General features: G+C 49.2%; 1 protein-coding gene across 3 annotated transcripts in view; it reads right to left on the bottom strand.

Moving 5' to 3' along the window:
- Nucleotides 1–25115, bottom strand: part of XYLT1 (xylosyltransferase 1) — a 296901-nt gene that overhangs the window by 204617 nt on the left and 67169 nt on the right. For 2 of the 3 annotated variants that reach the window (XM_032392163.1, XM_032392165.1), the window contains exon 2: nt 3013–3051. The exons of the other annotated variant lie outside the window; for it this stretch is intronic. In XM_032392163.1, coding sequence (XP_032248054.1) covers nt 3013–3051 — 39 coding nt within the window. The remainder of the gene's footprint in view (nt 1–3012; nt 3052–25115) is intronic. 3 annotated transcript variants of the gene reach the window in all.

Here is a 25115-nt window from a genome sequence, read left to right as displayed (position 1 = left end):
TTGACACTCACCAAAGCTCTGAGCTTCCAGGGTGACCCTGGGCAAGTTACTTAACCTCTGTGACCCTAAGGTTCCTCATCTGGAAAATGGGTATCATGAGAACACCTACGGAATGACGGCATCTGGGATTCAATGGGAGGAGCCAGTTCTTGGCAAACGGGAAACGTCAGTGCCAGGGAGGGGATCATGGGAATGCTGCCAACCACATTCCAACTCCTTTCACACTTGCTTTTTCATCTCTCGGTCCCCTGGTTCCTGGGTAACCACCGTCAGGGCTTCCTTGGTACACCCCAGGGGCAGCCCGTTGAGGGAAGGCTGACACCAGGGATTTAAACCTTCCTAGGCTTCCTCCTTCTATTAATCTGACCATTAAGCAGAGCGGGTTCTGCTGACGCCAACACATGCAGAGGTCTGCGATGCTCCAGCCAACGAGCAGCAGAGGAGTCCTTAGCAGCCCAGCCGTCTATCTCCCTGACCTCCGAACGGCTGCACGAGAACAGATTTGCCAAGGACTGGGTGAGGACCCCACGCATGCGCAGAGGGAAGGGGCCCTGCGAGGGCTGAGCCACAGACACGTGATGTACAGCCACAGCTCACAGTGAACTCTGGAAGACAGGCCTCCCCGTGGCACCTGTGCTCCAGGATGGAGCAGCTAATGCCTTTCTTAGGAGCGAAGGGGGCTGGGGGGGTGGGGGAGGAGAAGTGGGAGCTGACCCAGGCCTCACACATCTGCTGCCTGCCTCTGCACGGTTGGGTCTGCCAAGCTCGGCCACATCTGCTGTCTTGCCCCTGCCATATGGGTAATATCTGGGGCACCACTTTCTGCCAGAAAACTCATCCATGCCCCTCTTGTCTGATCCGCCTGTGGGCAGCTGAATGGGGTCCCATCGTGAGTCCCACGATGGACGGAGGCCCAGCACAGAGTAAGATCTGGCCACGGGCTTGTGCCAACAGTTACAGAAAAACATCAGTACTTTGGATGGGTTCCAGAGCCTCTTTCACACAGGAAGTTAGAACTCGGGAAAGACAACAACAGCCTACAGGCTCCCCGAAGACCAAGGACCAGATGAGGCTGACGGAATGGTGTGGACACAAAGTGAGTCATCTCCCCGATGGCACGGCACCAACGCAGAAGGCCCGTCTCGTGCCATGGCTGGCCGTGCATGGAGGGTCAACGCCCTCGGGCTAACGGGTGTGACTCCAAGAGGGGTCCCTGTGTGGGGGTGAGCTGTCCCCCTCACAGCATGCTAGCCAAAGCCATCAGCATGTGACTGTTCTTTCCTGGGGAGGTTTTGAAGGGCTGACTGGATGTTCTTCATAGTGAAGGATACCAGAGGGCCAAGAACAGAACTATCTGGGGTGTAGCCGCCCCACCCTGGGAGAGAAGATTTGGCTTCCAGAATTCTGGACACAGACCATGTGCCCAGGGGCTCTCCAGCATCTACTAAGTTTTCCTCTGGGGAAGGAGGGATGATGAAGAGGAGAAGGGCCATCCTTTGAAACCACACCTGGGAAGTTCTCTGGCAATCCACTGAGGAGACTGGGGAGGGCCCTGTTTTCCAAAGAGGGGCAGATATACCCCTGAGAGTGCATGCAAATGATTTGGGGGGGGCACTCAAAAGGAACTTTTACATGTTACTAGTTTCATATTTATTTTAATGTTGTGCCAAACAAACAAAAAAAATTGAACTAGCATGTGATTTCATGCTTGTGGTTTCACCAGTATCATTCCTTGTGATAGTGTTTCTCATCCTCGACAATGGTGACATTTTAGGCCAGACCATTCTCCGCTGTGGGGGGGGCCGGCCTGTGCAATGTACAACAGTTAGCCCCATCCCTGGGGTCCACCCACCAGATGCCAGGAGTAAGCGCCCCACCCCAAGGTGAGAGAACCAAAAATGTCTTCAGATACTGCCAAATGTCCTCCAGAGATCCAAGATAGCCTTGACTGGGAACCATGAGCTTAGGATGAGCCCACTTATGACAGTTAAGTAAGTTGATTTAAAGAAAATCTATTTTTAGGTGACTTGGAACAAGTGTGATTCCCTTAAGGTTAACATGGCTAAGGGGGTAGGTGAGCGGCAGGAGTTTGGATAGAAGCAGACCAGAGGATGGCCAAACAGGGGGAGGGACCTGGGTCCTCATGCCCCTTCAAAGCCACGCCCACTGCTCTTTCCTGCCCACTCTCTTGTCTGGTCATCCCTGAGGCCGATGTAATGAAACGTGCGCACAGGGGAAAATGAGAAGGTGGAAACTCCCCTTTCCCCACCATGTGTGGCCTTCCTGAGCAAGGACGGAGAAGCACATTGGGTTTGCTCATTCCCCTTGGGTAGACTGAGGCAGAGACACGGTGAGAGGACAAGGACCCGTGGAGGAGGCTGGAGAGTAAGATAGCAGGTAGTCCTTGCTAGAGAACTCCAGAAACAGCCACAGAGCTGCCCTTCCACCTTGAAGTGTTCACACAGGCTTGCCTATCCCGGACACTCAAATGCTGTTAGCTGTGGGGTTCTGGATGGGCTCTGGATGGGCTCCATCCTGTCTCCTCTCTTTACTGTGTGACCAATGCTGGGAGCCCAGGAATGATCGATCCAAAGATACCTCCCCTTCAAGCCCAGCCGGACAGGCCACTGTCTGTTGGGTTCGAAAGCTATACCTCAGCAGCACTTATGACTTTACAGATACCAGTTTCTGCTGTTCTCACCACAACCCTCTGAGGCAGGCACTACCCTCATGGTAATATTCCAGATGGGAAGAGGGAGGCTGAGAGGCTAGGTCGCCTTTCAGGGCCAGAAGATGGGTACGCAGATGCCCAGGTACACACGTGCGTGCACACACACACACAATCAGCTCGTGTGTGTACCCACCTGTGTATGTGGGCATACATTCCAGTGGCAGGGGGATGGCCGAATGTGCCTGTCCAGTCTCTCTGAGTCAAGGAGCCAAGAGGGTGTACCAAGCCTCCTGGAGAGCTGGTGCAGAGATAAGTGACAAAGGCCATGGGAAGGTACTGACCTGGGTCTCCAGGGTGATCGGGGGACTTGGATGAGGATCCTGTGGGAAGAGAGAGAAAACACACGTAAGCGATGGGGAAAATGGAACCTACCAACCCAGTGAGATCTCTTCCGTGTTTTACTGTCTCCCCCATTCCACGACTCGTGAGAAGAGCTTGGCCCATCCCCAGTCTCTCCTCAACTTCCTCCCACACCCCGATGATTAAGGAGGCTCAAGTTTTTCATGCAAAATGATCAAGTGCAAGGAAATAGGAAAGAAGACACACTCATCGATTATCTCCAAGTGTGTTAAAATCCTCTATACAAAGGAGAGGATGGATCCGTAAGAGGATGAGAAATAAACCTGAAAGAATATAGAGTCCCGATTAGGGGCAAGGCCACCAATTTGTGTCTGGTCTTGGAAAAAATGAGGGAAGGAAAATAGAGACAGAAAAAGAAGAGCTTAATTCCTAGTTTTCTAGCACATTCCAATGGGCTGGGGAAGAGCCTTTTTAGGATAGAGAAGGCCAGAGAAAATTCCTATTCATTCACTCTCTACAAAAGCCAATTGACTGGAAATGCTTGGTGGTAATGTCGCAGGTCATTAAACATGAACTCTTTAGGTTGGGGGGGGGGCAGGGTGGGTAGAGAGGAGGGAGGGACGGGTGGGGAGGAGGTAGTGGTTTTCAGCAAGTGGTTTCCAAGGAAAACAGGAAACCCAGCACATAAAGGCTATTTTTGTCGGCACTCTGTCAGCTCTGAACTTAACTTTAGATTCACGATTCTGGGAAAGCAACCTCAAGCTGCCTGTTCCAGAGAATGGGCACGATTTTAGGGCCCTGAGTGAGGTGCAAGCTCAGTTTGGAAGCTTTGCTTTGTGCAAGCCGATTTCCCAACACGGGCTTCTAAGAAGCCATGCAAGTGGGCACCCCCTGGCCTACAGGGTGAATAAGAAGGAAGTGCAGGAATCACGCTGTATTTGTCCTTCTGTGGTCTGACTTATTTCACTCAGCATAATGTCCTCAAGGTTCATCCACGTTGTCACAGATGGCAGGATTCCCTTCTTTTTTAAGGCTGAATAACATTCCATTGTATGCCTATACCACATCTTCTTGATCCATTCATCCATCAACGGACATGTAGGTTGTTTCCGTATCTTGGCTGTTGTATGGCTTCAGTGAACATGGGAGGGCAAATGTCATGATTCCACTTACATGAAGAATCTAAAATCGTCAAATTCATGGAATCAGAGGGTGGAAGGGTGACTGTCGGGGGCTGGGGGAGAGGGAATGGGGCTTTGCTATTCAACAGGTGCAAAGTTTCAGGCACGCAGGATGAATCAACTCTAGAGTTCAGGCGTATGACACTGTAGCTATAGTTAACGACACTGTATGGTACACACAAAATTTTGTTAAGAGGGTAGATCTCATGTTAAGTGTTCTTACCACATTAAAAAAAAAAAAAAGGAAGTTAGCAAAATTGGAACATTTTAAACCCCTACCCTAGGTGAACAGTCAACTCACTTTCTTGATGACTCCTCTGTGGTATCTTTATAATGATGCTGAAGTCATTCTGAGCTCAAGATGAGGGGCTCCTCTCCCCCGATTCCAGTTCTGAATCTAGTTCCTAGCAGTGCCCCAATGGTACAGCTCAAAGCTTACTCCCAGGAGAACATTTAATTCTAATTTTCACACTCAGGCATGGAATATTCCTCACACCCAGGAAGATATGGAGGGGAACCCTCCTCCCCCTCTCTGGACATTGCAGCCTTGGCCCATAAAGGAACTTGGAGAGGTCTTGAAAATATTTTAGGCTTCTCTCTTCAAACCCTCACTAGCTCCTTCCCAAGGGTGAAGAAGTGAGAGCCATATGGGTGAGAACCTTCGCCGCACCATTCGAGTGAGCTGGCTCGTTGTTTTAGCCATTCTTCATGGAGCCCACTCTAGCCAGCCTCTTCATCCTCACATGCAGGGAGGGAGAGTCAATCAATCTTGTTCTTCCAGTTTCCCTGGGACAAGCAAGCATGCTGGATGGGGCCCACTTTTGTCTTTGGGAGGCAAGGCTGTCCTCCTGGTCTGTGAGGTCTTCAGCCCCGAGTCAGTCTGTGTGTCTGTCTCTCTGGCCATTCACATTCATCTAGATTCAGCCAGAAGATAAGAAGTTTCCTCTCGCACTCAAACATTAGCCTCATTCTCAAAGCCAGGTCCTAGTGGAGCACTAAACTGGGGTGTTGGGTGTGCACCCAGATTAATTAAGCTGTACTTCACAGCCCGTTTGGCTATGGCTTAGGGTTTATGCTTCACTGCTCAGAATCCTGAAGGGGTAGAGAGGGGAGACTGCCATCCTGAACCCCTAAGAACAACTTCAAGGAAAAGACCATGTTTGGGAAACCACAGAAAACTCTGTCAACTATGTTGACAAAACCTAGAGCCTGATCCCTAGATATGATAAAGCACCAACCCTTTATCTGGTATTCCAAGATCAGAAACCCTACTGGAACATGGTCAGGGTCCAATCTTATCTATTTAGCACATTAATGACCTAGCCAGGAAGAAGACAGAGTACTCCAAGTGGCCATGTCGTTAACACTTGGGGCTCACTTGCCAACAAAATGTTGCTCCCCTCCCTCTGTGCACATTCAAAATATAAGACTCTCCCTACAGAGGCTCCATCCAGAAGATTCCAGGTATGACTATATATCTGTGAGGTCTCACTTTCAGCAACATCCTCCTTAATTGGAAAGGTTAACGAAGTGGAACCGGGTCAATGATGCCGTCTGCCTAATCCATCGTGTCTGTCTAAACTGGGGCTCTTTGGTTTACAGTAGAGTAAATTCCTGTCTGTCAGGGGAAAGGCTCCTAGAGACCAAAGGGGAATTTGCAACATGCTCCGATGCTACAGTGGAGTGCTTTTGGAATCTTAATGCAGGTACTGGGAGCTACGAACTGCCTTAAGCAAGGAAAGCTCTTTCATATCATCTATTGCAATGACTCAATTGGGGAAGTCAAATAGGGAACTAGGTAGACTGATTTAATGGCCTGCATTCTTCACCACTCCCTTTAGTCACGCCCTTTGGTCACATGACTTTGCATTTCTTTGCAGAGTGTTCTTCCCCATCCCTTGACCTTGGGCTTGCCCATTTGATTTGCTTTGTCCAAGGGGAGCTTAGTAAATAGGACATAAGCAGAAGCTTAAAATATGCTTGTGGGATTGAGTGGGAGCTCTTGCCCTTTTGCCATCACCGCAAGAAGAACACGCTCCAGGTACCCTGCTGGTCCAAGGAGGAGGAGACACACGTGGAACAGAACTATACCCAACCTGCAGCTTGAAGCCCAGCCCAGCCTTGATCAGCCAACCTTCAGACACATACAGGATATATGCTTGTTGTTTCAAGCCATTGAGTTTCAGGGTGATTTATTATACAGCCATCACTGTGGTAATAACTAACTGATACACTTTCTAAAGATGGACCTTGATAGAACCCCAACATGATGTACAAACCCTCCAGCCTTGGAAACATAAGGATACATACTCTCCCTTGGTCTTCCAATAAACCCCCAGAACCTGAAATAATTACAACGCGTAACTATGTTCTAGGACCTACTATGTGCCACACTCCATGTGAGCTGTACATTATGCCAAGCAACTCAACCACTAAGATCTTACACTATATATGAGTTAGCTTTCACCCCTCTTTGCCCAATGTACCGGTCCTTCTGAATTTATTTAAATGCCATCACAGCAACGTTAACAGAAATGATTGCTCAGAGTCCTCTCGCCCGGAGATAAAGACCGTTTTCATTCCTCTGTTTCATTCTCGACTTTATCCCATGGGCGTATTACTTGACCAAGGTTTGGAACAGTCATGAATACTAGTAATACTGAGTAACTTACTATGTTACTAATTAAGTGATGGCTAATAACGTCAGTTCTTACCATGTTCCAGGCACAGGCTTCACCTCTACACATGTACAATTCCTCTGACCCCTTGTAACAACCCTGTGAGGTAGATACTACCATTATTCTCTTTACAGAAACGGGGAAACTGGGGACCAGAGAGATTGAGTAACCTGCCCAAGGTTGCACAGACAGTGCTGAAGCCTGGATCGGACCCCAGTGCCCTGCACTCTAGATGCCTGTGCTCCGCTACTTTACGGTAGCCCTACTGGAGAACACAAGTCCACCCCAGACAAAGTAATCCTGCAGCCCGGACAGTGTCTACTACAAGGAAGAACACTCATGGCAAATCAGCAGCAGCGCCTTAACCACGAGAATCCTTTTTTAAAAACGTAGTGGACATGGTTGGTAGAAATTACCACACGGGCCCTGACTAAAAACAAAACACAGCCACCTCACCACAGCAGGGAACCAAATCCATCCACACCTGAGTTCCGACTCAGTCGCTAGCACTATGCCTGGTGGGCACCAGGAGGGGGCCAGAAAGGACTTTAAAGTGACTCTGTGCATGCTCCTATTCCCAAAGTTAACTGTTTAAATAAAAGGCGGGAGTCTGATTATAGATTCCGGAGAAATGAAACTTGTTGGCACCTCATGAGTCTTGCTCGTAAGACCAGGAAGTCAGGCTCAAATACTTTTGAGCCCATCGAGGCCAAAAGCCTGATTTTAAGAAGCAATGAAGCTTTCGTAAAGAAAAGAGAGAGAGGACGAGGAATTTCATTATCGTTCCATGCATGAATCAAACATTTCTGGTTCCCCTGGTCAGTGCTGAGCCCTGAGCCTGGCCTCAGCCATTGAAAGGGGTGTTCTCTTCCTGAGCTTTGAAGATCTCATATGATAGTGTTTGCTCTTGGGTGGTAAGCAATGGCTTTGATGGGGATGGGACAGTCCTGTGACTCAAGTCTTCAGAGCCAGACTTCCCCATCCGGCCCATCAAGTCAGCAGACAGACAACAGGCCCGACGGTCCAACCCCTGCATGGATGCACTTCGGGAGGCTGGCGTGGCCCCCTGTCCTGGAAAAACCTCTGATGGGGTCTACAGAAGTAGAAGCTTCCACCATCAGGAGATTGTGCCTTACTCTTGGTCACCATCAAACACCAGGTGCCTCGGGAAATGCAAGGAGCTCTTCATGGGATCCGAGATGGAAAGGAACAAGATCTCACCAACAGCATTCCTGCCTGCTAGAGACCACCAAGGAAGACCACCAAGTAGTAGCTGAGTTTGGATGCCAAGCCAGACACCCAAAGAGATGCTGTCACTCAAATTAAGGGACCAGTAGGAGGCCAAGAAAGTTCACGCAGAGGAAGACAGTGCAGGTTTGGGGTCAGACCCTGGGCTGAAATCACGCGTAACCCCTGTATTAGTCGGCCTGGGCTGCCATAACTAAACACCCCAGACTGGGTCGCTGACGGGACAGAAATGTGTTTTTCCCTAGTTCTGGAGGCTGCAAGGCCAAGATCAAGGTGTGAGCGGAGCTGCTGTCTGCTGAGGCCTTTCCCTGTGGCTTGCAAATGAGCACATTCTTTCTCACTGTGTCTTCACATGGTCTTTCCTCCGTGCCTGAGCATTCTCTGGCGTCTCCTTGGTGTCCAAATCTTTCTTACAAGGACACCAGTCAGACTGGATCAGGACCCACCCTATAGGCCGCATATGAACTTCATCCCTTCTGTAAAGGCCCTGTCCCCAAACACAGTCCTCTTCAGAGGTGCTGGGGTTTGGCAAGTCGGCAGAATAACAACCCCTTAGTAGACCTGTGACCTTGGGCAAACTTCTTAGCTTCCGTGAGCTCTACCTTTCTCATTTACACAATGTAAACAGGTGGGACCGTATTCTCCAACAGTGCTACTATAGGAGAGTATAGAACTGACTAGGACTTTTTTTTTCCCAAGTTAAAAGGGGCACTAGGAAATAATGACACTAGCTTAAGAGGTAGAAATCTAGACTGTGTCACGCAGACCCAGATACAGAGTCACCTCCTCATCCTAAAAATGGGATACCACTGCGGCACCTGGGTGGCTCAGTAGGTTGGGCATCTGCCTTCGGCTCAGGTCATGATCCCAGGGTCCTGGGATCCAGCCCCACATCGGGCTCCCTGCTCAGCGGGGAGCCTGCTTCTCCCTCTCCCTCTGCCGCTCCCCTGGCTTGTGCTCTCTCTCTCTCACCTTCTCTGTCAAATGAATAAATAAAATCTTTAAAAAAAATAAAAAGAAAATGGGATACCACTGACATCGTGGGTTGCCCTCGATGGTAAATAAAGCCAGGTATTTTAAACATCTGATGTATGATTAAAAGCTCAAAAATCATCTCCCCTTTGTTTTCTTCTTCCAGGCTTTTGAAGGCTAACAGCCCTCCACACCCAACCGACTAAACCACAGTTCTTCTAAACGGCCAGTTATCATCTATGCCAGCTGAAACAATCCTATGTGACAGCAGTGAAATGGGTAGATGTAGCTATTTCATTGTCTGGGCTTACTTGGGGCCAAGCACATGAAATCCTTGCAGCTCTGCCAAGGAAGGTATCATGCTCCCCATTTTACAGATCAGATGAACTGAAGCTCGGGGGGGAGAATCTGCTCAAAAACACAGGTCTGATAAGGGACAGAGCCAGGACTGGTGCTTAGGTTTGGTAGTTGCCACAAACTGGCACCCGAACCAATATCCTGGTGTTTCCAAAATGAACTTAGTGAATCGGGATCTCCCTGGGCAAGGAGCCAAAGAATCTGCATTTTATTCAACAGCCTTGGGGGAGTCTTCTGTATACCTTACACTGGGGCATGGGTAATGTAAGACGGAAAGCATCCAAGGTGATAGACAGCCTGTGAGAAACCAGGACTAGGACCTCTCACCTCTAGTCCTCAGCCAGCCACCGAGGGTCTGAGGTATGCATGGAGCTCTGGTGCTCACACTCTGTGTCCCCCAAGAAATGTTCATCATGGGGTGTCATCGTCTGTCTGGGCTGCTAGAACAGAATACCACAGGCTGGGTGGCTGAAACACAACAGAAATTTATTTCTCATAGTTCTGAAGGCCAGAGGGTCCAAGATCAAGGTGACGGCACATTCTGGTTCATAGACCACTTTCTCCTTGCTGTGCCTTCCCCTAGAAGAACGGGTGAGGGAGCTCTCCAGTGTCCTTTCCAAAATGGCGCTTGTCACATTCTTGAGAACTCTGCCCTCAAGAGCTCATCACCCATCTCCTACTACCATCACCTTGGGGGTTAGGATTTCAACATGTGAGCTTGAGGGGGACACACCATTCAGTCCACAGTGGGGTACAGGGTATTTTCTGCTCCTTCCCTTCTTTCCATGTATATGGTGATGGTCTCCCTCCTGCCCCAGAAACCCTGTCAACCTCCTTCTTCTTTCCAGCGTCCCCTCCCCCAGGGATGTGTGGCTCCTTTCGACTCCCCCTCAGGGTCTAGATGCAGCCATCAAGGTGCTCGCAACAATGGGGCTTTTTCTCGAGATGTCCCTCTGGGATTTCACAACGAGCTTATCTCCTGTGTCAGCAGCTCCTGGGGTGAAGGCCGAGCACGTGCATGGCGGGCAGCACTGGTCGACAAGGGAGAGATGCCCCCAGCACAGGAGTCCCCTTGTTCTCTGAGAAAGGCTGCATTTGGAATGCGAACGCCAGCCAGAATCACACAGCGTGCACCTTGTTGGAAAATGCCAACTCATCTTTAAGTAAGACTGGGAAGAAAACAGAAACCTCACTGACAGGTCAAGGGTGCTCACACTGCTTTAGCGGTATGGTGACAGATCGAGTCAGGCCCTTAAAACTGGGCTGGGGGATGGGGGGGAAGTTTCCTCGCTCTGTCATCAGTCTCTGTTTTTCAAAGTTTTAAACATTTACGGGTCTCTTTGCTACTCTGCATTCCCTCCACATTTTTTAGGCTACACTCCAGAACTAAGCAATGGAACCTCAAGATAAACTTCAGGCGCTTAGAGTTGGTTCACCACCCACGGCCTTGGAAAACAGAAGAAGCCACAGGGGCATGGAAACCTGGGAATGATTTTAATGCTTCTCCAGGTTGGCGTGTGCATCTTTGAGAACAAACAGTTATCAAAAATCTAAACCATTATGTATGAAACACACTCTGTTCTGTGTGTGCCTCAAGAGGTTCTGTGATTCTTTGCAAAGCACACAGAATCACAATTCTTGGAACTACAAGGTTTTGAATACATCTACCTGAAAGATGAGAGACTTGAGGTCTAAAGCGTTAAGATGGGGTGGCCAATCGGTGGCATCTGGATGATTCATGCTGGGGGGTATTTTGGGGCCTGTAACATTGATGAAAGATTTGAAATTGTTGCCAAGGTCCTAAAACCAGGATACTTCACAGGCAACCCCAGATTTCTCACTTCTCTTTTTAAAAATGAGAGATTCAGCAACACGGGACATACATTCCTCCAAGACAGCAAGGTTCCTGGCACTGTGAGCAACTGCGTCTGTCACCTCCACTGATTAACGCAATTCGCCCAGGGTCGCATGGCTGATCAGTATCAACAATAATCAGAGGAGTAGCTAACATCGGCTCATAGTGAATGTAAGACATTATCGTTAGTGGATTGTAAGATCGATCTCATTTAAACCCCATAACAACAATGAATAGCTCCATTTTACAGATGGTACGACAGGCTCAGAGGAGAAAGTAATTTGCTCACGTTACTTGTTAGTAAGTAGCAGAGCCAGGATTTAGACCAGGGCAGCCCAGCTCCCAAGGGCTACACTTTTGGACCATAGAGTTATACTGCGTTCCAGCAGTACAACCACATCGTGAATTGGAATCACTAAACCAAGAGTTCATGGTTCTGGGACTAGCTCACGGTTCTAGGAGTAGCTCATGGTTCTAGGAGTAGCTCACCCTAAGAAGCCTTACGGAGCAGAGAACTGGATCACATGCTCCTCATACCAGATCTTCCCATCTCCTTGCTGGGGGTCTTCAGGCTAATTCTTTAACTTGTCACAATAATCATAAGGATAACCAACTCGGATGGACAATGTGAAGCCTGACTCAGACGGCAGAGCAGAGCCCGCTCAGTCTTGGTGTACAGCGGGCGAACCACAAGTCACTTTCCTCTTGGAGGGCAAGGACTATCACACTGTAGTGTTCTGCTTTTCAGAGCTCCAAGGCATTTCAGACCAGAAACAAGACATGCCACGTGCCAAGAGAAATCTGAGAAACGCAGCCTCCACCCAACATAGCCGGGCAAGAGGAGCTGGTAGGTCCCTCCAGGGCTCCACATCCTTCTGAAGCTGGCCACCTGGGCTCTGCCTGGACACAAGCCGCATCCCCAGCTCAGCCCAATAATTAGCTTTTCCCCAGGCACAGGCCGTGGCACCTACCAATTTTGCACCCACTTGCTGTGGTCACCAAGATGGCAGGCGGCCCACCGGAACCAATGCTGTCAAGTGTCCTACAGACACTGTCCAGGGTTCCAAAGACACTAGGTTTTTGTTCTATCATTTCTGGGGCTACTGGGTGGGTCTTCTGTCCCACGGGGAAACTGTTTAGATGTGAGACCCAGAAGCCAAGACTGTGCCAGGAAGAGACTTAGAAGTGCAGGATAGGTGAGCAGCACCTTCCTACATGGTGCCCAAGGTGGAGATCACCAAGAAAGTACTTGGCCTCAAAGTCTCAATACGGCCCTATGAGCAGACATTACCAATAGATTCCCATTCCTAGGAGATGAGACTTTTTTCTGTCCCTGACCTCAATCAAGCCCTTCATTTTCTGGTGAGGAGGAGGAGATCGAGGATGCGAAATGAACGTCCTAAGGGCCTAAGGTTCTTGGTACCACATCCTGGGTTCATCCCTTTTTGCCAAAATAAATTTCTATGCATGTCCGTCCTGCCTTTTCTTCATTTCCTCTTCTTCCCCTCCCTCCACACAAGAGCTTCTAACCAGGACATCTTTTGTTCAAAGGATAGCATATCCCAGCTCTGGGAAAACTGATTCAGCAGTGCTTCGGGACTGGAGCATTTCCAAGAGGCCACACACAGACCTGCTGATTCAAGCCATGGGGGGAAACCAATCCCAGGATGCTGGGCACGTGGTGGTGGAGGGGAGAGCTTGGTCGTGGTTGCAGAAGGGGAGGGCCTCAGCTCCAGGCTGTGCCTTGGAACTAGGGAGACTTCTTCCTAGACTGGAAGAGATGGTTGGCAGGCGAACCTGCCGGGGACAGACGGGCAGAGGGTTCCTACGGTGAGAGTCAAGGTCAAAGTCAGGAGGTTTCAGGCGAGAGAGACTCAGTGCCTCCTTCCTGCCCCCGGCCTTCTCCTAGGCTTCTCAGTGATCACGATGGTGGGGAGGACAATGACGGCATCAGTGACGATGGCCATTAAGATACCTATGATGAAAATCCTTATGAAGCACATTTAGCAATTCATTATTTTAATAAATCCCCATCCTATCCTCATGGGATGGCTACTACAGGATGGGCATGGAGTCCAGAAACACAGATGATTTTTTTTTTTTTTAAGATTTTATTTATTTATTTCACAAAGAGAGAGAGATAGTGAGAGCAGGAACACAAGCAGGGGGAGTGTGAGAGGGAGAAGCAGGCTTCCCGCTGAGCAGGGAGCCTAATGCAGGGCTCGATCCCAAGACCCTGGGATCATGACCTGAGCCGAAGGCAGACGCTTAACGACTGAGCCACCCAGGCGCCCCAAGATGATTTTATATTATGCTCTTACGTTTGGGAGATGCCCTCGATGACAATGTGTATTTGCCTCTAGTTCCCAGACTATGGACCCTCCCGTAGTACTGTTGCTAATTTACAGGGGAGAAAACAGAGGCTCAGGAAGGTAACGAGACTTGCCCAGAAGCCACAGAGACAGGCCCGCTGAACCTTCCTATCTTCATAGAAAAAAAAAAAAAAAGTAACCAAAATGCTCAGATGTGGTATGGATTGACTTACACAGTACACAGTACTTGAACATTTTTTTTCACTAGTTGCCAACCTTCAAAAATTAGGTGATTTCACAATATCTAGATTTCTGGCTTTTCTTAAAATGTCAGAAGACCCAGCCAGGTGGGCATGCTGGTTGTCATGGCTGCAGCCGAAGCCAAGCAGCTGCTCCTTCCTTAAGGTGGGGACACACCCTCCCCTTGGCCATGACCCTCACCCTACCCACCTGGCTGGCCTGAGTTTGTGACCCTCCAACCCCATCTCTTAACCACCACAGTTTACTGATCCCCCCAAAGGAAGGTACCATTTTAGCCCCTGGATGGCTTAGTCAACATGACTCCATCCTCACCTCCAGTCCCAAGAAAGAAAAGTTCTGGATGCCGGAACTTGAGAGACGAAAGAGAAAAGCTCTAATAATTTGCAAGTTCAACACTGTGGTTTATTCTTTTAGGAGCCTCTACCTGGAGCTCAACAGTCTAGACTTTTCCTGGGGTGGTGGGACCAGACAGGGGAGGTGGCGGTGGGCTTTGGTGCAGAGCACAGAACAGGAAGAGGTTATTAGCACCACTGTTTTCTGGCTTCCTGCATGGCCAACGCATACAGCTGCCTATGAACTGGCTGTTTGTTCCTAGCTGTCCCGGAAGGAAGCGCTCTCATCACCCACGACAACAGAGTTGGCCTAAGGAGCCGAGAACGTGCACGGGGGCTCTGAGCCCGGCTCTCCTTCTGCACAGGGCAACCCCAGAGCTGCGGAGACAGGAAAATGGGAAGAAAGCACAGCCCGGGATAGAGCATCCTGCGGACCACTGACAAAGCCCCAGCTGGGGGACAGGGAGGAGGAGGAGGAGGCCAGAGGAAGGGGGTCCGGCAGGGCACATGGATTTCATACAATGAGCTCCTTTCATCAGTGAATACAGGACTCGCCTCAACTCAGTCTCAATGGCTTTGTTTCTGAAACAACCCATTCTACACCCAGAAAGCCAAGTTTGCCAGACCCTGTGCCGAGGTCAGGCAAGAGCCTGAGACCCCCAAGCAAGCTGCTAATCAGCACCCAGGAGACGAGCATGGTGCTCAGCGCTGCTTGGCTGACCCAAAGTCTACAAAGATCCCCTTTTATTTTTATGCTTTTCTGCACTGGGGTTGGGGGGGGGGCTTGCTCACATGCGTGACACGTTTGGCATAACTGTAGGATCTATTCATGGTAGTGAGTGCTCCCTTCCCACGAACTTCATTGAGACATCTGTGCAGAGGGGGCGGGGCAGGACGAGAAAGGACTGGAGAGGCAAGAGGCAAGTTAAAGCCTGCGGTCTCGAGGTGACCAAATTCAAGATGCGGTAGGACTCCCTGCGGACGACCCCACAGTGGCCTGTTCTGCAAGCACGTTGAGAGCCTCCCCTTCAAGGATTTATTGTGCAGGTAGCGAAAAGCCTACTGGGGGCATGTGGGAAGTATTCCATTCAGACATGTTTGTTTAGCCCACACAAGGTTTTCAATAGGAAAATGTTCAATACGATGCCAACACCTAATATTTGGGAGGTTTCATGTAAAACTGCGAAGTCCTGGCATTTCTTGGAAAATCGGGAGACCTGACAACATGAACCCATCACCTTCATAAGGCACCAGTGGTCTGGATCTGGGGAGCAGGTGTCTCCTGTGGAAGGGGCATGTGTCCTGCAGTGTACCCAGCCCCCAGGCAGGCTTCCCTTCCTAAGGTGGCCTCGTGGCCGCCATGGGCCCTGGACTCCGCAGTCTTGGATTTATGAAGCCCCAACACCCTCAGCGAAGGCCCTGGGATTAGAGAGAAATACACAATCTGGATCATAGGGTGGTTGTAAAGCACACTTGGCTACAAAATCCAAGGACAATTTGACTTAAAAAGCACAGATGAGCACACATCCAAGAACACTGGGTTGGGAGCGGAGTCCACGCCCACGAGTAGGGGTGGGGGTCCTCTACCCTTATCACTCCCCACTATATACTATTTTGACAACTGGTCCTGCTTTCTCAAGGCCAGGGACGATCTTCTTTTGTTTTTATGTTTAACCAAGTCCTGCGGCTACACACAGACAGCACTCGGTACGTTCTTAACCTAAATCAACTGAACCCCAAGTCACATTGGGCTGGAATTTAGAAGATGAACGCTCAGAACCCAGCCAACTCAGGAGTTGTAGGTTTTCCTGCCTGTAAGTCAAGCTCCGACTGCAAAGACGGGCCTTGGGAATGAAAGGCTGAGCAGAAGGAGAGGAGCTCCACGGACGGATCAGCTCACAGGAGATGGAGCGGCAGAGAGGTTCCTCTGTAGAGGATATACTGCGTATCTGCTGAGCCACGGGCTCCTGGGACGATATTCCACGTACTGACATCATAAAATGAAATCAAGTTCCCCATTTCTCCAAACCTACAAAAACTCAACAGAAATAAGGCAGGCCCCTTCCGTGGTGGCAGGTGCAAGATTATTTATTGTAGCTTTTCTAGGTCCAAGAAGGTAGATAGATAATGATGTAATGTATGGGGATTAACATAACAATAAAAAAAAATTTAAAAAAAAAAAAAAAAAAAAAAAAAAGAAGGTAGATAGAGGTTTCTTCCATTTGCTTCTGCTGAATGGAGCCTGGACCATCATTCTCTGGCTCACATAGGATTGTGTGTGTGTGCCCATAAGCACACACATGCCAACGTCTGTGAGCATTCCCGTGAGTACAAGTGTGGTCTCTTCCGCCCGAGGTCCTCCAAAGAGCTGCAGTGAGATCTGTGGGTCATGCTTGCCTGGCATCCCTCATTTTGGGGAATTCCGAGTCACCCCACCCCTGGTACTAATTTCAAATGGCCACCATGGTGGGAAGGGGAAGCCCGCTCCAGGAGAGATCCCACTGAGCAGACGTTTATTTCTGAGCCAGGACATTAACAAGAAAGAAGAAAAGGGAAAGCAGGGAGTCTTTTATTTCTGCATTTTGCATTTAGTTATAATTATTCATGCAGGAACATCTTTAAACACCAAAAGGGGGGAAATATGACAGTTGCTCTGATTTCACACGCTAACTGTATTTACATGCTAACAGCATTTCTCAGGGACAATTATCTTATTACTAGTGCACTAATCTTTTCAATCTTTTCAACACAGTTTACAGCTGCAGACTTCAAAAATTAAGGCTAATTAAGACCCTGTTTTCCAGCAGGTATGGTAAACTACTTACACATTTTAACCCAGTGAAAGAAAATTGGTATGGGGAAAGGGTTTGAAGGGGGGGCGGGCACAATGTCAAAGGTAGAGAGAAGAGGCTGTGTGGCTTCCATTAATTGGAGGGCTAAAACCCTCCCGACTGGATTGTAGAATCCAGCAGACAAGTTGCATTCCCGGAAGGACCTGCAGATATCAGGACCAAGGACAGCTGGTTTGGCCCGTTCCAGGGGACAGGGACTAATTTCCCTGGAACGGGCCAGGGACTAATTTCCAGTTCTGGCGTGCTTCCATGTGACTTCTGCTCTGGAGCAGGTGGAAAACACGGACTCCTGCATCAGTTTACCCGCACTCAAACGCGGGCTTGGTGGATTACTCTGCTCGACCTTGAGCAAGTTACTTAACATCTTGGTGCCTCAGTTTCCCCATGAGAAATAGGAGGAATAATAACACCTACCCCTCAAGCCTGCTATCAGGACTGACTGAGTTCATATCTGTAAAGCACTTAGAATAATGTCTGGTTCACAATCATCATCCAATAAGTATTTCTTTTAAAAAGTGTGGGCTCTAAGGACTAATCACTGGAGGCCGTAATATACCTACTAAACGTCTGTTTTCCAATGCGCTCTTGACCTCATACAATCTCATTGTATCAGGAGCCATTTGAGAACTGCTCATGTATCATCAGAGCTGTATTTACTGTGTCTGTTAGCAACGTATTCTCCAATTACTTGTCCTGCTATCTCATTAGCCGCCATATAAAACCAACACCTTGGACCATTCAGGATTATTTTTTGTTTTGTTTTAAATCAGAGAGAAGCAGACCTATCCCGGAAGGGCTGTTGTGGCTCCCCGGATTTGCAGCTGAAGCCCTGAGACCCAGGCACGGCCCGGGCATCCCTGGTTGCAGCATCTGAGGAGACACTCATCAGTTCCTCGCTGTGCTCGGGCCGCTAAAGGTCCTCGAGCACCTGCTGCGGGTTTCGACCCAGACATGGCCATCTACAGCCCCATCTGTTTGAACTCTCACCCTAACCCCATGAGTGGGCACCGAGGAATAGGGGATGTGGAGGAGGTAATGCTGCCCCCATTTCACAGATGAGGAGACTGAGGCTTTAAACAACCCCTTGATGACCATTCAACTTGCTAAAACAAAACAAAGTTGCAATGTGGCACCAATAAGTAATATTCTCTCCTTCCAGGTTTCCTTAAGCTAGCCGGGTCCGTCTGTCAAGGGGATTACCGCACTAATGGAATGAATACTAACAACCCCCACCTGCACCAACCACGCTACCCGCCAGGCACTACTGTAAGCCGGGGACCTGGATATCCTCAATCCGTGCGACTACCTCATAAGGCACGGACTGTGATTAGCCTCTATTTTATGGATGAGGAAACTGCACTCTGAGAGGTTATCCAAGATGCCCAAAGTCACACAGCGGCAAAATGTTGGAGCCAGAATTTGACCAAATTCAGGAGATCTGGCTCCAGATCCCCTGCTCTTGAATACTCTGAAATGGAGCCTCTCATAAAGCCTGTAAAAGTCCACAACTGTTGCCTTTTCAGTAAACACATAAGGTATGCCAACCTGGACGGAACAGGGAGGGATCGATTCAATCATCATATATCAAACAACTGATGACAAAATCAGTGATTTAGTTACGTTTGTGATACACGCTGCCCAAGAGGAGGACGTAGGGAGGACACAAAACAGAGGAACTTCACCCATGATGGGGGAATCAGGAAGGTTCTTTGAGGAAGGGAGAATTAAAGTGGGCTTCAAAGAAAGAGCAAGGATCAACTCACCCAAGACGGGAAAGTGGACAAGCATTTTAGGAGAAGGAACAGCATTAACGAAGGCTCTGAGGCAGGAAGGGACACATCACTTTTAAGGAACAAAGAGAAGAAGCCTGAGCCTAGAATGCTGAGGCGTGAGGGGCACAGGAGACAAGGGAGGATCTGGTGCAAGGGCTGAGCCACGGAGTCCCTGGGGGTCCTAAGAAGTTTGCATTTTATCCAAAGAGCAGCAGAGAATCATGGATGAGGTTCATGTGCAGAGTGACATGCATCTTTCCCAGAAGCCAGCTTTTGGTCCTACAACCTAGATCATATTTACATGACTTTACACCAACAGGTCCAAAGGAACCTCTGAAAACCAACTCAGTGGACTAACATGCTGAAGATTTTCACGATGAGTTTCAAGTAGTTTCTACTTTGCATTTTTAGGGATGATAACGTATCCCACACCATCTAAACCATAGGTTGCTACTACCTACCAAGCTTTACAAATGATTCAATCCTCATTATCATTATAGACAATGAAAAAAAATCAAGTGATATGTCGCAGCATATTAAAGTCTGATAAAATATCTTCTGTCTAAAAAAAGACCAAAAAAAAAAAATCAATCTCAGTTAGACAAACATCAATTTACAGCTCTGAGTTCTATGGCTTATGTAAATGCCACGGGCATTTGTAGGTTGAAAGAGAAATAGCAAAAAACATCACCCTACCACACACACACACACACACACACACACACACTCGAACTATATATACACCACTTCCTGTCAGCTCCCATTTCCTGACCCCTACTATGTGCTCTGTGCTCTGGTTTATTTCAACCTCATAACTAATGTGACCGCCATTCAGTTTCCCTGAAACTGAGGACATGGGTGTTCATTACTAAAAGAGAATGTCCCAAACTAGGACAAGTAGGTCACTCTACCCACAACAACCACAGGTATTATTGTAAGGAAAACACAGGCTTAGAAAGGTAAAAAACACTTGTAAGGAGTGGGGACCAAGGTTCAATCCTTTTTTTAAAGATTTTATTTATTTATTTGAGAGAGAGAGAGAGCACGTGAGCTGCGGGGAAGGGCAGAGGAAGACAGAGAGAAGCAGACTGCCCACGAACCAGGGAGCCCAATGAGGGATGGGTTCCATCCCAGGACCCTGAGATCATGACCCGAGCCGAAGGCAGACGCTTAATTGACTGAACCACCGAGGCGCGCCCCTCCCCCCCCAACCAAGGTTTAATCCTGCGTGCAGCTAGCCTGATCTACCCGCTGGAGATGAAAACCACTTGGTTGGCTCATTGTCCCCCTCCTCCAAGCCTCTCAAGACTTCTCCCTGACACACATCCCCACGGGGAAGGCCTTTGTGGGAATGAAGCTGGGATCCCAAGCAATGAGTCTATCCTTTCCACAATTCAAAGTTCTGTTCCAAAGACAACCAGAATGCTCAGGGAGCCCCCAAGACCCAGACAGGACTTATTTCCTATTTCTGGCTTAACCATGGGATGCCTACGAGATTTGAGCATTTGAGCACAGCAGCTCAGCCTGGGGCCATCTCCCCTTGAAGCGGAGGCTGGGCAAGCAGCTCGGAATCAGCCTGCTGGGGGTCACACAAGCCAAAGAAATTCTTGACCTCGGCTGAGACCTAGAATCACAGAGCTACAAAGAACCTGGAGACTATCACATCCAGCTGTGCTCATTATAGAGACAGAAAAACCGAGGCTCAGAAGAACTGAGATACCCAGAGTATTTGCATTGTCCTTTTTCTCCTGGGCTTCTTTCTCCATAGTTTAGAATTAGAGTTGGTCCGACATGTATACGCAAATGTTAGGGGTTTTTAATCCTGTGGGCATGGCATACAGCTGATACTCAATAGATGCTCAGTGAGTGAACGCCATCAACAAGCATTTACTAGGCACAGGGTTGGAGGGACTGTGTGTGTAAAAGAGAGAGAGACACACACACAGAGACAGAGACACCGTAGTTCCCATACCAAATGGGAGCTCGATTGTTCCAAGCCACGTTTTTTTCTAAACAACAAAATAATAATCATTTTAATATAATCACCTTTATAATTTTGATTATATCTACTGGAGTTTCTCCAACAGGCCAGGCCCTTACAAGGAAACGTGCCTGAAGTTTTCTTCTGCCGGGTCACCAGAAAGCAGCCGTTTTCCAAAAGGTGGCCCTTTTAATACCCACCTGCAGAACCAAACCTGAAATCCTAGTCGGTATTCCAGCAAGATGCCTCCTTCTAACAGAGGTCGTTTCTAGGAAGGCTCCCTTTCGTTCAAGTAAAGCAATCATGGCTACCATTTATCAAGCATCTATTATGCGCTAAGTACTTCTTCGGTCCTCTCTCTTTGCAATTCTCCTTTTCCAGCTTCATGAGGACACTGCGAGGCAGAGATTCCCCGTTCACAGCGGAGACAAGAGAGGCCAAGCGACAGGTCAGTAACTGCTCCAGGGTCACAGAGCTCGTGGGAGGCAGAGCCGAGCTCCGAACTGACCTTCCAAGTCCGAGTTCTTTCATCCCATGTCCTACGAATCTCAGATTCAAGCCCACCTCCACCCTCTACTTTCTGGTATTTTTCCCATGCACCAAACACTCCAAGGAGCTTGATTTTTACAAGGGCTACATAACAAGCAGTCTAAAATCTCTGTCCTCTCTCAGCTATATCACAACCAGTCTGCAAGCACAGGCATGCCGCAAAGTTACCGAGTCTCAACCGCTTCATCTGTTCAATGGGTACAACTCCAAACCCCCCTCTCAGGACTGTTGCCAGAAACAAAGCCGAGGGCAGCCAAAAGTGTACCTTCCGACCCCAGAATGGTCAGAGGCGAGCGGGTTTTCGTGCCAGACGTCCGTCTAAGCCAACTGTCGAATGCTCCCCTGGGCGAACGGCCCAACCCACCACGGTCCGCTCCACCGCGTTACCTCCTAAAATAACCGCTGCTAACTTCAGTTGGCTCCCCATAAAGCCTAAATATAGAAGGAAATACTCAAGAGGCCCCGTCTGGCAGCAGCTTCTCCCAAACTCAGCCCAAACGGCTCACTTCTAACACGATCTCCAACACCTGACAGGCAGCTTTAAAAATCAGACAGGCAGCTGAGAGACGGGAAACCCCTGCGGGGTTAGCACAGTCCGTCAGGACAGCGATGCCCCGGGCCTTCTGAGCAAACTCTCACTGCAAGAAAATGCGAGCTTCTCCCAGGGAGGGTGCAGTGGGCGGGGGCCATCAATAGCGTGCTGATGACGTCATCCAATTGTACATTTTACGTATCTGCAATTTATCACAAGTCAACTATTCCCCAGTAAAGTTGGACCAAACAAGTTGAGAAAAACTATTTAATGCCATTCAGCTGTAAGAAAGAGAGAATAAAAGGCAATACTAAAATAAAATAAAATAAAATTTTATTTTAAGGGGTTGGATTAGAAAATTTCTAACCTTTCAGCTCTGACCGTCCATGAAATTATGGTTCTAAGTCCAGGCAACCACTACAGAAGGAAGACCAACGACTTCTAGGAATTAACCTATTTCTCAACTAATAATGAGAATAGCTACCATTGACTGAGCTCTTGCCAGGCACTATGCTTGGTTCTCTGTAAACCTTCTGTCATAAATCCCCACCGCCAGCCCATAAGGCAGTCACTGGTATTTTTCCCATTGAACAGATGAGGAAATGGAGGCACAGTGGGTCCATCTGTCCAGAATCTGGACCAGGTCTTTTCAGAATCATGTTCTTGGGGTGCCTGGGTGGCTCAGTCGGCCAAACGCGCTCAGCAGGCCCACGCTCCGTGCCCGACCAATCCGATGGCCTCTGAAGGCACTGGGAACCGACCAGGGTGCTGAGAGCCGTGTGGACACCCACCCACAGGTCCTGGGGAGACCAGTCCCCACTCTGCGCACTGATTGAGCAGTAAGACCTATGCAAGGTGCTTTAGTGCATTACCTCCTGGAGACCCCCAAGGGAGTTACTCTCGTGCCTATGTCCCAGGTCAGGAAACTGAGGCTCAGAGAGGTAAAGTGACCTCCTCAAGGTCACAGCCATGGGCAGAGCCAGGATCTGAACCCGGCAGGGGGGTCTGATTCCAGAGGACAAGTTCCAAACCACTACACAGTCCTGGGTCCCAAGACAAAAGCATGCCTCGCTCCCTGCTGAGATGCATCTGCTTCCTTCCACCCATCTGGGGGCAGAGACTTGTTCTGGTGGAAGGAGAAGGGGGGGGGGGTTCGGAGAAAGACCCAGGCAGATCCCAGGGGGAGGGACAATCCTTCTACACCACAGTCCCTCCAGGCAAACACAGAGATGCTGCTTCTTGCTTTTGCTCAGGCCATTCCCTTGGGCAGGAATGCCTTCTCTTCCTGGCCCACCTGGAGAATTCTTATTTACCCTTCCCAACTCAACTCAGATTTTTTTTCTTCGAGACCTTTCCTGATCTCTCAAAGACAAGTTGACTAGCTCCCTGCGTTCCTAGCTCCCTGCTACCACCACCATCACCAACTACAAGTACCTCGTGACTACCTCCGTCTTGGCACTGATCTTCCTTAAGATTGGTGATGGGCGGGACCCGAGTCTCAGCCACCCCTGTTCTCCCAGAGCCAATGAGGGTGCCTCCCATATGGTCCCCAAACGGCCAATGTTGACTTTGAATGGCAAGGATAAGATGAACAGCTTAAACAAAAGGAACATTTAAATTTTAAGAGGTGAATTAAGAACTGCCTTAGGTCAAAAAGAGAGTCATGAGTATCTTTCAACTCTCAGGCCCTGGAGACAGGCCAGGAAGACTTCACTCAGCTAGGTTCTAGCTGTGTGACCCTAAGCAAAGGGGTTAACCTCTCAGAGCTCGGCGGTTCCCATCTCTAAGGTGGGATAGCATTAGGATCCACCTGAAGGGGTTAATCATGAGGGTCAACTGAGCTAAGAATGTATGGAAAGCACTTGCCATGGGGCCCTGGCTCAGACAGAGCCCTGAGTAAATGTCTGCAATCACTCACAAGCCACGAAACAAATGACCTAGGCATGGGAGCTCAAGGACTTCAAGGACTGGCCAGCTCTTAGAACAAAAGCAGATCAGAGTGAAGGAGGCGGCATTGTACGACCAACCTCCGGTAGACAGGTGATTGGTCCATGTCCTCCCCTTTACTTCCCACCAAGTTCTGGAAGACTCCACGCCCATTTGGTCTCTCGGCTGGCCAGCCTGGTTGTCAGGGGTCCTCAGACAGAAGGCCAACGACCAGTCACCCAGGAGCTGAATATGGCTCTTAGATATGTTTTGGGTTTAGCCTGCAATGCATTTTCAACGTTTTCAACTAGTTGCCAAATATCTAAAGTTCAGGAAGACTGTGTGTTGTTCAAATTCTGGATGTCCGGCCTTCCTTGAAAAAGCAGATCTGGCCACATGGGGTCCCCACTTCCATTGGCCGGAGCTGAGAAGCAACTGTCCACTTCTGAGGGTATATAAGTGCTCTCTGTCCCCATGTGGCCACCACCCCTGTCTGTGTTCGTTACCTGCCCCGTTCAGAAGGCATCTAACTTTCCACGTCTTTGCCTAGGAGAAGGGATTTCCAGAAATAGGTACCCACCGGCTGTTTCACTTAGCAGAAGCAGTCAGCTAGGGTCAGGGAGCAGCTCTGAGTTTGAGTTAAAATCTGTACTCCAAACCCACCTGATTCCCCTCTGACATCACCTATAGGTAAGGACACAGATGGATCTGTTTAATAATAAGCTACTTGTGTCTTTGCCGCCTCTCTCACATAGAAAACAAAAAATAAATCACCCGTGGCGCAGCATATCCATCCACACCTGACAGAGGGGGGCCGGGTGGTGCCATCCTGTACCTCGCACCAGGCCTGGAGCAGTCCCTGGTTTCAGGCTCACGCAGGGGCCTTGAGGGATTCAGGCGCTGCAGAAGGCCTGGTCCTGGAAGTTCTCTGCATCCGCTCCCGGAGCAAAGAGGGAATGATGGGGAAAGAAAGACAGCCAGATGCACAGATGAAGCTGCTCACGTCACTTCTGTGTTTCCTCCAATGTGTCACCTCTTGTGCGAGGTGACAGCGATTACCCTGGTAAAGGTAGGCCCCCGCTCTTTAACACACACACTCACACCCATATGCCCACACCGCACTGCTTTCCCCCAGCACTTTCCACAACCCCTGTGGTGCCTTATTTATTTGTTCTCACACACTCCCTTCCGCTGGATTGCACGCTGAACGGAAGGGCAGGGCCCTTCCCTGATCTGGTCTGTTTCCAAACAGTTGTCTGTTAATGGCACCTCAGGC

This window comes from Phoca vitulina, unplaced genomic scaffold, assembly GCF_004348235.1.
Source record: "Phoca vitulina isolate PV1807 unplaced genomic scaffold, GSC_HSeal_1.0 scaffold66, whole genome shotgun sequence".
In the NCBI taxonomy this organism is placed as follows: domain Eukaryota; kingdom Metazoa; phylum Chordata; class Mammalia; order Carnivora; family Phocidae; genus Phoca; species Phoca vitulina.
Note: the sequence above shows the minus strand (reverse complement) of the source record. Positions and strands in the feature narration are given on the sequence as shown.